General features: G+C 67.9%; 1 protein-coding gene across 7 annotated transcripts in view; it reads left to right on the top strand.

Moving 5' to 3' along the window:
• Positions 1 to 12,214, top strand: part of KCNT1 (potassium sodium-activated channel subfamily T member 1) — a 66,044-nt gene extending 53,830 nt beyond the window's left edge. For 5 of the 7 annotated variants that reach the window (XM_035723825.1, XM_035723826.1, XM_035723824.1 and 2 more), the window contains 11 exons: positions 301 to 372; positions 614 to 748; positions 990 to 1,101; positions 4,475 to 4,576; positions 4,816 to 4,899; positions 4,983 to 5,111; positions 5,446 to 5,466; positions 6,139 to 6,463; positions 7,790 to 7,852; positions 10,986 to 11,070; positions 11,170 to 12,214. In XM_035723825.1, the coding sequence (XP_035579718.1) occupies positions 301 to 372; positions 614 to 748; positions 990 to 1,101; positions 4,475 to 4,576; positions 4,816 to 4,899; positions 4,983 to 5,111; positions 5,446 to 5,466; positions 6,139 to 6,463; positions 7,790 to 7,852; positions 10,986 to 11,070; positions 11,170 to 11,290 (1,249 nt within the window). In that variant the 3' untranslated portion in view covers positions 11,291 to 12,214. Of the gene's footprint in view, positions 1 to 300; positions 373 to 613; positions 749 to 989; positions 1,102 to 4,474; positions 4,577 to 4,815; positions 4,900 to 4,982; positions 5,112 to 5,445; positions 5,467 to 6,138; positions 6,464 to 7,789; positions 7,853 to 10,985; positions 11,071 to 11,169 lie in introns of those variants that run through there. The other 2 variants (XM_035723822.1, XM_035723829.1) reach the window with 2 other exon arrangements.
• The last annotated feature ends 241 nt before the right edge of the window (positions 12,215 to 12,455 follow it).

Genomic DNA, 12,455 nt, shown 5'->3' with positions numbered 1-12,455 from the left:
TCCCTCCCTCCCTCACGGCTTCTCCTGTTCCCCACACTGCAAATCCCCGGGGGGCCTCGACCCCCCCCACCCCGGGTCTCACCTGGGCAAGTCCCCCCCAGCTCCGGGACTGTGGTTCGCCCTCAGGCAAAATAAAGAACAGCCCCATGGGTCTCTGAAGGCCCCCCAGGTCTGATGTGCTGCGGTCCTGGGGGATCTCTGCTCCACCCAGCCCTGCTCACCCAGGGCAGGGCCCAAGCTGGGCACGGGGGGCGAGCGGCAGAGCAGGACGGGCACCCCCGGGACCTGCTCTCCCCACAGGCCCGACCACCACTTCCTGGAGGCCATCTGCTGCTTCCCCATGGTCTACTACATGGAGGGCTCCGTGGACAAGTAAGGTGCCGGGCCGCCTCGCCATCTCCCTACAGAGCCCACGATGGAGAGGGGGCATCGGCCCGTTTCTTAGCGGAAGGCCCCTCCCCGCCCCTCCCTTCCTCCAGGCTCCTCCCCGGGTGTGGGCAGGCCAGGAGGTAGAGGGGAGGGAGAGCAAGGTGCGCCTGGAGGGAGCTCCTGGCACCCCCGACCTGGCGTTCGGCAACCCCTGGCCACACGGCTTGTTCACCCCCCACCCCAGCCTGGACAGCCTGCTGCAGTGCGGCATCATCTACGCGGACAACCTGGTGGTGGTGGACAAGGAGAGCACCATGAGCGCAGAGGAGGACTACATGGCAGACGCCAAGACCATCGTCAATGTGCAGACCATGTTCCGGTGCGAGGCCAGGGGCTCACCCCCAGGGCAGACGCGCCAGGGCCAGGCTGCGTCCCGCTCCGAGACCCCCAGCCATTGCTGCAGCTGTGACCATGGGACCCCCCCCCCGAGCACCCTGATTCATGACCTGGGGGCCCCACCCTGAGCCCCGCAGTATCTGTGACCAGGAGACCCCACTCTGAGCCCCTCCTCCCCCGCCCGTGACCAGGGGACCCCGCCCTGAGCCCCTGCTCCCCTGCAGGCTCTTCCCCAGCTTGAGCATCACCACGGAGCTCACCCACCCTTCCAACATGCGGTTCATGCAGTTCCGTGCTAAGGACAGCTACTCTCTGGCTCTTTCCAAGCTGGAAAAGGTGAGCAGCTGCACCTGACCTCCCCCGTGCCACCTCCTGAGCTGTCAGGGTTCAGAGCCTGGAGGGAATGGGTTCGGGGGTGCTCTGGGGCTCAGGGGCCAGGAGGCCGAGGCATCTGCTCTCCTCTGGCCAGAGGGAGTCAGAGTTGGGGACTCAACTCCCACGTGAGGCTCCTGTGTTGCCCAAGCCTTTAGGGGTGCTGGTCCCCCTGGTGGCCGGGTCCAGGCCTGGGTTGAGGCTGCCTGCCGTATTTGTAAATACCAGCGCAGGGGACACTGACTCCCCATTTCCCGTGCCCCAGGTGCTGTGCCCAAACCTGAAACATGATGGGTCCCAACCACCTGGCAGGTGCACACAAAGGACTGGGGGTCAGAGAGGGGAGGCAGTTGTCGGGGGTCACACGGTGGAGGGGAGGCAGGGTGGGAATCCACTGTTGGCTCCCCGGGGCTCCAGGAAGGGCATCGGCTGATGTTGGTGCGGAGCTCTGGGGCACAGGGACCGGCCACCGGGGACACAGGCTCTGGTGAGGTTGTCCCTGCCCAGGCCACTGGCTGCACCACTCCACAGCAAGGGGCAGGGTGTGTGCTAGGGTGAGGGCGAGACCAGGGAGCCCGTGAGCTGCCGAAGAGGAGGCCCGGGCCTCCTCGGGAGGTTGGGTGCAGCAAGCACTTCCTGTGAGCGCCGAGCTCCTGGACCCGGGCTGCCCGCCTCCTCAGAGAACAGACCGCAGCCTCGGCAGCTGACCACACAGCTGCCACCCACCCAAGCCAGGCAGGGCCATCGGCCCCAGCCAGAAGGGACAAGCTGCAGCTTCATTCTGAACGCCGGCGGACGGTGGAAGTGCGTCCTGCCCAGGGGCGGGTCAAGAGGGCTGTGTCCCGACCCTGGCGCTCCGCTTGCCAGAGGGACACGTACAGGCCGGGCAGGTGGTCTCCAGGCCCTCGGAGAAGACAGAGGGGCGCCTGCTCAGCGCGACGGCCAGAGGGACCTCAGGCACCCATCCCGTCCAGGCCCTGGAGTGTCTGCCCGGCCCCTGGGGCCGGCCCTCCCAGCCACTCTGAGCCCCTCCCAGCAGCCTACGGGCTGAGCGTCCATCCCTGGAATGATGGGAGCGCGCCGGACGCTGGGTCCAAATGCTGGAGCTGCTGCTCTGGACCTGAGCAGGATTCTCGGGGTCTGGGAATTCAGGTCTGACCCGAGCAGGGGTGGGGGTGACTGGCACGGGGTTGGGCTCCAGGCTGCTGGTCCCGGCCCTCACTGCTGGCTTCCCTCGAGCCCACACCGTCCCTCAGGGGCCTCCCGCACCGTCTGTTCTAGGAGGTGGGCTTCGAGGCGGTCAGCCTGCGCTCCCGCTCTCCCCTCCTTCTGCGGCTGACGTCCCCCTTGACCCCTGTGGTGGCAGGCGCACCCCCTGCCCAGCTCAGGACCGGTGGACCCCATCGTGTGGCTCTGTGGTCTGGGCCCGGACAGAAGGGAGGAAGCCGGCATGTGTGAGAAGCAGCCCCGGCTCCTCCAGGCTGACGTGGGCTGAGGCCCCGGGCCGCAGAGACAAGGGCTGAGAGAGCTGCGGAACGCCGCCCGCCTCAGAGATGGTTGGAGCCCACGTCGCCTTGTCTTGGAGGCCACGGAGGCCTTGTCTTCTGACGTCCCGGCTAGGCTTGGCCTGGCGCCTCCGTGGGTCTCTGCCCCCCCAGGTGTGCCCCGATGGCGACGGACCCCACAGGAGCCGCTGGGCTCGTTTCTTTACAGAATTAATGGTTTATTTTTATGAAAGCGTGCATGTCTTCTACTTCAAGAGGCACTGGCTGAAGAAGGCGGTTTTTGAAAGGGCGACCCAAGTTGTCTTGGCACCTGCTGGTCACAGAGCCATGTAGAGGACCCGGCCGGAGGATGGCCGGGGAAGGTGGGGCCTCGCCGTGCGGACCCCCCATCCCCTTCCGGACGCTTCTGCCCCGAGGGGCTGCCCGTCCAGTGCGGCCTCCAGCCCCTGCTCCGCCTGCAGGAGGGGCTCATCCACGCCTGTCCCAGCCTCGCCGGCACACACGCACGAGCTGGGCCTCTGCCCAGAGCGCTCGCGTCCCTCCAGCACCAGCCACAGAACCTGCAGGGCTTCCTGCAGCCTGAGAACGTGGGCCCCGTGCTCCAGACGCCGGGGATGTCCTCTTAAAGACGCCGCAGTGCCCCGCCTCCCCGGGCCCTCCGCAGCCTCCCAGGACCCGCTTCCTCCTCGGTTCACAGGTGCCAGTCGGGGGAAGGAAGGCGCCCTTTGTACGGACTGGCGGTTCCCGCTGCGCACCCGTGTGACGCACCCCGAGTCCTGCACACAGACGCGCTCCCAGACTTGGGCCTGCAGAGCTGCACAGCATGTGCCGTGTCCAGACACGGCTCGCCTCACCGGCCGGGGCGCCACCACCAGGGCCCACCACCCGGCTTCGCACCCCATGCCCATGCCCTGCCGCCCTCGGACAGGAAAGGCCTCCAGGCGGCCCCTGGGTCTTCTGCATACCTTGCCTGCCTTCTGCCTTTGAAGCAAGTCTGGTCCCATGAGAAGGGGGCCTCTCAGCCATCGGTCGCAGCAAACCTTGGATGCTGGGGATAACGGCCCCGAAGACGTCCAAGTCCGACTCGCCAGGGCTTGGACAGAGTGTGGTGCGCAGTCGAGGGACCTTGTGGCCCGGAGAGGGTCCCGTGGGGGCCGCGGGGGCCCAGTGTCCTCACCGGGGACCTGCCAGGCGGGAGGCGGAGGGTCAGAGGTCAGCGGCTGCACTGTGCTGGCTGTGGGGCAGGAGGGAAGGGCCACAAGGGGAGGGACGTGGTCAGCTTCTAGAAACCAAACAGGAAAGGGCTGTGCCCTAGAGCTGCCAGGAGCGTGGCCCCCCTTGGCGCCTTCATCCCACGCCGTTGGCCTCCCAGCATCCGGAGCTGGGCGAGGATGGATCTGTGTTCCTGCAGCCACAGGAAACCCCCGCGGCGGGTCCCTGGAGCTCGGTGCTCACGGAGCATCGTGGGCGCCACGGGGGAACAGGGAGGCAGGAACGGTGCGCGCGTTTCCATGATTTCTGTGTGTCCGCACGCTCCACCGTCCTCTCCGACTTTCCTTAAAAACACAAGCTCAAGGATAAAATTACTGAGATTATTTCGAATTTTGGGATGGCGAGAGCAGCGCATTAAAGCAAGCGCGGGGCCCCGTGGGACCGTGCAGGTCCCACGCCCAGCATGGGATGGGCAGCCCCAGATCACCACTCTGAGTGCGTCTGGGGGGCGCTAGCTGCGTGCTGGGGCCCGAGGTCGGCCGTCTGCTGGGGCACGCACACCCTGCACCGCCGTGTGCCGCTGTGGTGTGAGCACCCGCCTGAGTCCGCCTTTCCTGCAGAGGGAACGGGAAAACGGCTCCAACCTGGCCTTCATGTTCCGCCTGCCGTTTGCCGCGGGCCGCGTCTTCAGCATCAGCATGTTGGACACACTGCTCTACCAGGTCAGCGGGGGCAGGAGGGCAGGGGGTCGAGGGCAGCGGGAGCCCCAGCCTCCTCTCCACCTCCAGCCGACAGAGCCGTTCTGAGCGTCCCTCCCTGGGCTCCGCTCCCGGCAGCCTCTGGGTCTCCGGCCCCCAGGCCGGGCAAGGCTTCCCAGTGGGAGGCTGCAGGCGTGTGAGGGGGCCCGGCCTCTGTCCCCGGGGCGCGCCCCCGCCTCACTGCGGCCTCCCTCTCCGGCCAGTCCTTCGTGAAGGACTACATGATCTCCATCACCAGGCTGCTGCTGGGCCTCGACACCACGCCAGGCTCCGGCTACCTCTGCGCCGTGAGTGACGGGGCCGGCCGGGTGGGCACGCCGTCGTGGGACGCGCACGGCCGGCCCCAGCTCAGGGCCACCGCTCGCTCTAGATGAAAGTCACGGAGGAGGACCTGTGGATCCGCACGTACGGCCGGCTCTTCCAGAAGCTGTGTTCCTCCAGCGCCGAGATCCCCATCGGCATCTACAGGACCGAGTGCCACGTCTTCTCGACCTCTGAGGTTCGGGCCGGGGGGCTCCTGAGGATGGGCTCGCGCACAAGAGCCCGCAGGCTTCCTGCGTAATTCGTGCTGCTGCCGTGTTTCAGTCTGGGATCCGGGCCTTTGCTGTCAGGCCCTTCTCGGGGCTGTGCCCGCACACGTGGCTGGGTGGCTGGGACCCCCAAGTGGGGCCGGGGAGCTCGAGGACTAGGGGCCCTGTGCTGTCAGCTGGAGCCACAGGGGGCAGCCGGCCATGCGGGTCCCAAGCCCGCGAGGGGCTCAGGCAGTGTCTGGGGCCGGGGGCGGGGCCAGAGGCACCCACAGGCACCCAGGCTGCCCCTGGTTTCCTTTGCAGCCCCACGACCTCAGAGCCCAGGTGAGTGGCCTCATGAGCCTCACATCAAGCTGTGCTGACGGGTGCAGAGTCCTACCTGAGCTCCCCCACCCTACGCCAGGGGGGCACGGGGCCCGGGCAATGGCAGGGTCAGGGAGTGCGTCCCCAGGATGGGTCAGCCGTGGCACAGCTCCAAGAGGGCCCCTGGGGAAGCAGGCTCCTCCAGCCGCCTGTGCTCTGTGCACGGCCCGCTGTGGCCCCCCCCTCATGGCGGGGGCCCCTCCCTGCCGGTCTGGCCCGACCTCCATGCCCCCGGCCTCTCGGGGGTGCTGCCCAGGCGGGAGTCCCCACGAGCCCCTGGGTCCCCATGCACCCACTGAGCCACTGACACGCCCCGTCTACCACGCTCTCCGTCCCTGCTCGCTCCTGCTCTCCGCGAGGGGGAAATTGGGGCTCACAGAGGGGTGGTCCTCCATGGCAAGACCAGGACAGGCAGGGGGAACAGGGCCCCGAGAGGCGGGGGGACTGCCCTCGTCCACCTAGCAAACATGGCCAGACCTGGAGGCGGTTTGGGGCTCAGGAGGAAGGCTTGGGGCTGTGGCAGCCCCACCCCACCGCCGGCTGGAGGAGGAAGGAGCTCATGCCCCTGGGCCCTGGGGTCCCCCAGCAGGAGGCTGGGGCTCCCCCTCCCCATCACCCTCCTGCCCTGGCCAGTCCCAGATCTCGGTGAGCATGGAGGACACGCAGGAAGCGAGGGGGCCCTGGGGTGTGCGGGCGGGCACCGGCGGCGGCGGCGGCGGCACCCATGGCCGGCACTCGGTTGGCGGGGACCCAGCCGAGCACCCGCTGCTGCGGCGCAAGAGCCTGCAGTGGGCCCGGAAACTGAGCCGCAAGGGCCCCAAGGCTGCGGGGAAGGCGGCAGCCGCCGAGTGGGCCAGCCAGCAGCGGCTCAGCCTGTACCGGCGCTCCGAGCGGCAGGAGCTCTCCGAGCTGGTCAAGAACCGCATGAAGCACCTGGGGCTGCCCACCACTGGCTACGGTAAGGGCCCGGGCAGTGCTGCCCACCACCGGGGCTGGGACAGACACGCGTTGGCCGTGGCGCCCAGGGCCCCCGCCACCTGGGGCCTCCGCTCTGCCCGCCGCCCCCACGAGGCCCAGTGGAGCCCCCCTGGTGCCAGGACACAGGATCCCCCGGAACTGGCCCTGAGGCCCGCAGGGAGGGCTCACCCTCACCGTGCTGGGGCCTCAGTTTCCCCATCTGTAAAACAAGGGACTAGATCGAGCTGACTGAGCCCAGCATGCGGAACTCGTGGGAGCCATGGCCGTGGGGCGGGGCGGGCCAGGCAGGGCTCCCCCAAAGCCAAGGGCACAGTCCTCACGTGGGGACGGATTAGCGCCTCTGGGATCAGGCGTGCGCGGGTGCGCTGTGTTCTCGTGGAGAACGGGAATGTGGCGGGGAGACCCCGCAGCCCTTGGCCACCCCGCCGAGGCCTTCCCAGCAGCCAGAGTGTATCGGGCACGTCAGGGGGCGGCTGGGCCCGTGGCCACATCGGGCCCCACAGCTGCTCCTGAGACGGTCACCCGCTTCTGCTGCTTTGTGGCTGCACCCCCAGACCCTGGCAGCCCCTTTTCTCTGGAGCTTATTTTGGGGAGAAGTTCACGACCCTGGCCAAGAGCGGTGCCAGAGAAGAGGCGCTCTTTCCCACGCCCGCTCTGGAGGTGCTGCTTCTGTTGTGGGGCTGGAGGGGAGCGCAGGCTCCCCGCCGCTCCTGTCTGCGCCCACACCCGCGCTGGGTTGAGCCTCTGGCGGGTATTGGGTCACGTCTCAGGGACTCTGCCTGTGAGTCGGGCTTGGCTGTCCCACCGCAGGCACGGCCTCTCCCCAGCCCGCTTCCTGCGTGCTGCCTGGCTCAGGGGCCTTAGCGCCCCCCTCCAAGTGGGACCAGAGGCTAGAGTCTGGGGGCCAGCCCCGCCCCCACCATATGCCGAAGCTGCACGGTTCACCTCCGTCCCCCTCCGCCTCCCTGCCCCTCCGAGCAGTGTGCATCCAGCCCCACGGCCAGGAGCAGCAGATAGGGATTCAGGCCCGCCAACCCTAGAGCTGCCACCTGTCCCACGTTCCCCTTGACCTCTGCAAACCACCGCCCCTGCCCTCCCCAGAGCTTGGCAGAGAGAAGGAACCCACGTTGCCGGGGACAGACTTGCTTCCCCGGTGGCTGGCGCCGGCTCCTGCCGGTCCCCGAGTGCACGGCCCCCCGTGTGCGGCTGGCTGCCCCCGCCCCCCGCCGCTGTGCGGGCCACGCTCTGCTTGCTGATCTCTCTCTCTCTCTGTTTCTGTCTGTCCCTCTTCCTGTGTGTTCCGTAGAGGATGTAGCAAATTTAACAGCCAGTGATGTCATGAATCGGGTAAACCTGGGATATTTGCAAGGTAATTCTGCTCCGGCGGATTTCGGCTGCCACACGAGGGGGCATGCCAGCCGTGGCCAGTGGGCCGCCTAGGGCCCGCCCCAGCCAGGCAGGCGGACAGCAGAGTAGACAGGAGAGGGCCCCCGTGCTCCCAGATCGCCCCCGTGCAGGGCCCGGGACACCCTCCTCCTGTGTGTGTGGAGGACGGGACTGAGCCCGGGAAGGTGCCCTGACGGTCACTGCGCCACGCTCGGGGCTCACCGCAGTCCTTCTGCTCCCGTGTGTTCTGAGGGTAAGCCCGCTGTCCGTGTCCGCCCTGACCATGCTGGTGGCATCGGCCTGCAGCTGGCCCGGGATGCCGGGGACCCTGAGCCCACCCAGCTCCGGGGAAGCATCCAGATGGATGGTCCCGAGCCTGGGTCCCACGCACGCGCGCACACACACACGGGGGAGCGCAGCGAGGCCTGGGCCGGCGGCTGGGGAATCGGGGTCTGCTCTGTCCTGGGCCTTTGTGAGCCGCCCAAGTCAGGTGGACCAGCAGGAGCTCCAAGAGGGGTATCTCCCTCTCCGGCTGAGACAAAACCTGTCCGTACTCCCCTTTCTCATCTGGGGCTCAGGTTTCTTCCAAGAGGACGCCCTGCAGCCCCCAGATCTGCCCTGAGACCCCAGATCTGCCCTGAGACCCCAACCGAATTCAGAGTAGCGTCCAGGTCATGGGCCCTGCTGCCAGGACCCCTTCCTTCCCTGGGAGCTCCTCGCGGCCCTAGAGAACGCTCCAAGCTGGCATGCCCAGGCACCTTGGGGCAGCCCCTTCATCCAGGGCTGACCCCAGAGGGGACAGTTCTCCTGGGCCGGAAGCCGTCTGGGGCAGACCCAGGCCCGGGAGTGAAAACCTCAGTAGCTCACAGCCCGGGGATGCTGAGCGCGGCTGGCCCATCAGGGCCTGTGACGGCAAGGCATCGGCCCCTCCTGGGTTCTTAGGCTTTTCCTTAACCTGAAAGTCGGGATGGCATTCATGGAAGACCCACGGGGCCGGCACGGATCCAAGTCCGGCAGCTTCCAGGAACAGGGTGGCCGCATCGCCCCTCCCTGCACCCAGCCGCACCCTTGCTTCCTGCTGAGGTTGAGGACCCCCCACGTGTGGACGTTGGGAAGCACCTGGGGCCGGATGCAAAACCAGAGGAGAGGGAAGCCCGTTAGCCAGGACCCCGGGGAGGGCATCATCTGGCAGGCAGCCCACTGAGAGCGCAACTGTCCGCCTTCACCCCTGCTTGCCACCACCATTGAGGGAGGTGGCTGAGGCTTGGCTAGGTGCCGGGCCGGGGGGCAGTGCGTGCAGACCCTGGGGCATGGGGTGGGGAGGGGGGGAGGCATCTGGTCTGCAGGGTCGCAGGAAGGCCTGGGATGATAGGGATGTGGGGATGGGGGGCAGGGTAAGGCGACATCTCCTTCGGTCATTTGCCAGGAGAGCCATCATCAGCCCCCTGCCCCTACCTGAGCACGGTGGTCACAGTGAAGCTGACCTGTCCTGGAGAAATCGGGTTCAGTGGCTCGTGACCAAGCACCTCTCAGCCCCTGGCACTACAGCTGGGCCCCCACACCCCACCCACCCACCTCGCAGCCCACCACCCCCAGACGCACAAAGCCAGGCCTGGCTCAGTCTGGTCCCAAGCTCTGCTGGTTTCAGGAGCACCCTGGTCGTCCAGCTCGGGGGAGACACGGGCCCAGGCTGGGTGGGGTGGGCCCCACGAGCAGGTGCCAGCAAGTGAGGATGGGCACCCAGCTCTGGCTGCCCACGGAGGGATGGCCCGTGTGCCCTGGGGGGAACCCGCTGCTGGCTCCGGCCCCAACACCAGCCCCCACTTTGTGTGTCCCAACGCGGCGTGTGTCTCAGCCTGGCACTCGGCTGATACCTGCGGTTGGGGTTCCGCAAGACCCACCTCCCTCTCTACCTGTGGCACCCCTGTACACGCCATGAGGCCCACCCCGCAGACGCACGCAGGGCTCGGGCCTGGGAGGTGTGCCTCCCCGCACGGCCACCGATTGAGCCCCCTGCTCGGTGGCTGGCAGCTTCCACCAAAGGGCCCCAACACGGGCTGTGGGAAGAGAGCAAAGAGAGCCGTGGTCACCAGGAAGCTGTTCTTGGAGTAGACCCAGAGGCTGGTGCCAAGGGACGGCCCGAGAGTCTGCGCGTGTCCGCTGGACACCCCCCCCAGGGCCCAGCCTGTGCCCCCGCCTGCCTCCCAGGAGGCTGCTGTGCCTGACCCATTGCTGCAGGGGGCAGGTTCAGCTCCAAACTGCTCGGCCGTCAGCCTCGCTGGCCAGCTGGCTGCTTCTCCCGCTTCGCAGAGAATCTCTTCCTCGGGGGCCTGGCCGGTACGGTCCTGCCGAGAGCAGACGGTGCAGGAAAGGAAATGACAAGAGTTGGGGCCATGGGCCACCAGGGCTAGACCCCTCTGGAGGGCCATCCCCTTGATGGCCGCCCCGGGTCAGGAGGTGCCTTTAGACATTGCCACATGGGTAAACTGAGGTCACGAGCCATTCGTTGCTCTGCCAGCGAACACAGGGCCGCCGAGAGCCGTGTGTGTGGCCGGGGGGCATCTGTGATGGGATCAGTGCTTCTCCAGAGAATCCATTCTCCCCACCGCGGGCTGCGTCCCCACCGCCACCTGTGCGCCAGAGACCAGGCGGTCCCTGTGCGCTCCGAAGGGGCCCCTCCTCTGGGACGGGGGTTGGGGGGCCCTGTGCGCTGACACCGTGGACCAGTTTTTGGGAAACAGGACGTATGTGCAAAGCAGAGAGGTGAACGAGGGGTGAGAGTGGTCGGCCCAGAAGGGGACGGGCAAGCGGGAGGGCCGCGTCAGGTGTGTGTGGAAGCGTGCGCACCTGTGTGCAGGCACACGCGGGTTTGTGCAAGTGGCAGGTGTGCTCGAGGCCACCACGTTGGAGATGCTGGCTGCCCAGCGTGCGGGTGGCCGACCCCTGCCCGTGCCGGGCCCGCGGCAGGTAACCCCGTCAGGTAGGGCCAGCCCCGCGGGGTGCAGGCAGGGCGCCTGGAAAGGCTGGGAGGATCCTGGGGCTCGTGGGGCGCAGCAGAGCGCAGGGGGTGGCGGCGGCTGAGCTGTGACCGCCACGGGGCCCGGTCTTCTTCGCAGATGAGATGAACGACCACCAGAACACGCTCTCCTACGTCCTCATCAACCCCCCGCCCGACACGAGGCTGGAGCCCAACGACATCGTGTAAGTCCCGCGTCCCCAGGCGAGCGCACACCACGCCCCCACGCTGCGCACCGAGGGCAGAGGGCAGCGCCCAGGGCTCTCCGCCCCCCCCCCCCGCAGGTACCTCATCCGCTCTGACCCCCTGGCCCACGTGGCGAGCGGCGTGCAGAGCCGGAAGGGCAGCTGCAGCCCCCGGCTGGCTTCTTGCAACCCGGAGACTCGCGACGAGACGCAGCTCTGAGCCCCACGAGGAGCCCAGCCGCCGGGGCCGCGGGCCCCATCCCCACGTCGGCATGCATCGCACTGCATGGAGCGCCGGGACCCCGCCAGGCCAGCTGGGCCCTGGCTGCAACGCTGGCCCCCCGCCCCGAACGGGAGCCCTCACCGGCGGTGACGAGGGGGGAGCGTGTGCTCCCGGGCCCCAGGAGAAGCTGGCGGGGAGGCCTTTTTAACCCGTTTTTACAAACCTGTACAGTCCGCGTCCCCACACAACGTACCGCAACTCGTGACCGGGCCCGGGTGAGCGGAGGGAGGGCCGCGGGGGCACAGGGCTGCGCTGCAGGGCAAGGCTGGGTGCATGGGGACGGGAGGGAGCCGAGCCCCGCCCCCAACAGCCGGGCACACTCAGACACACAGCTCACGCGCAAGCCGTGTTTCCACGGCCACGGACGGATGGCCCGCTCACGGGGCTGGGCTTGGCCACACGATTGTGAGGGTCTGGCCCAGAGTGGGGCCCCGAGGAGCTCCCCGCCGGCGAGTGCACCACACCGTACAGGCAGAGGAGGGGGGCCGTGAACACAGCAGCTTGGCCTGGGGCCCCCTCACCCTGAGGCTGGGCCTGCTCGGCAGGCGTGGAGGGGGGCGGGCTGCCTTGAGACGCCCCGAGAGGCCAGCCGACACCCGAGGGTTCCTGCGAGCGAGGACTGCGCAGCCAAGAACCCTTCCGTGTTTACATCTGCGGGCATCGGGCGGGCTGGGCCATTTCCACGGGGCGCTCGATGCCCGCTGGCCCCGACCTGAAGCACAACCCACCCTGGGCTGCTGGCCCAGGTCCTCTCTGCAGGGGAAAGACGGCGTGGTCGCGCATGACAGGCTGTCGGGCTTTCTTTGTGACTGAGACAGGTGTTGCACGGTCAATGCTGGAATCTTCTATTAAATGGATGCTTTCTGCAAACATGAGGGTGCACTTGTGTGCTGGGCTCCTGAGTCCAGCAGGTGTTGGGGGGCAGGAGAGCAGAGCTGCCCTGGGGGGGTGTACACCAGCACAGAGGTGTCCACGTTCATTTCAGAGTGTACCCCAAGAAGCTGGGTGAAGGGGAAGGGTCAACACAGCATCTAGATGGCGGCAGGTGGCAGAAGGGCCTGCCCTGAGGGTGGGTGTGGCCCGGCCACACAACCAGCTCACC

The sequence above is a fragment of the Zalophus californianus genome, chromosome 13 (assembly GCF_009762305.2).
Source record: "Zalophus californianus isolate mZalCal1 chromosome 13, mZalCal1.pri.v2, whole genome shotgun sequence".
Classification (NCBI taxonomy): Eukaryota; Metazoa; Chordata; class Mammalia; order Carnivora; family Otariidae; genus Zalophus; species Zalophus californianus.
Note: the sequence above shows the minus strand (reverse complement) of the source record. Positions and strands in the feature narration are given on the sequence as shown.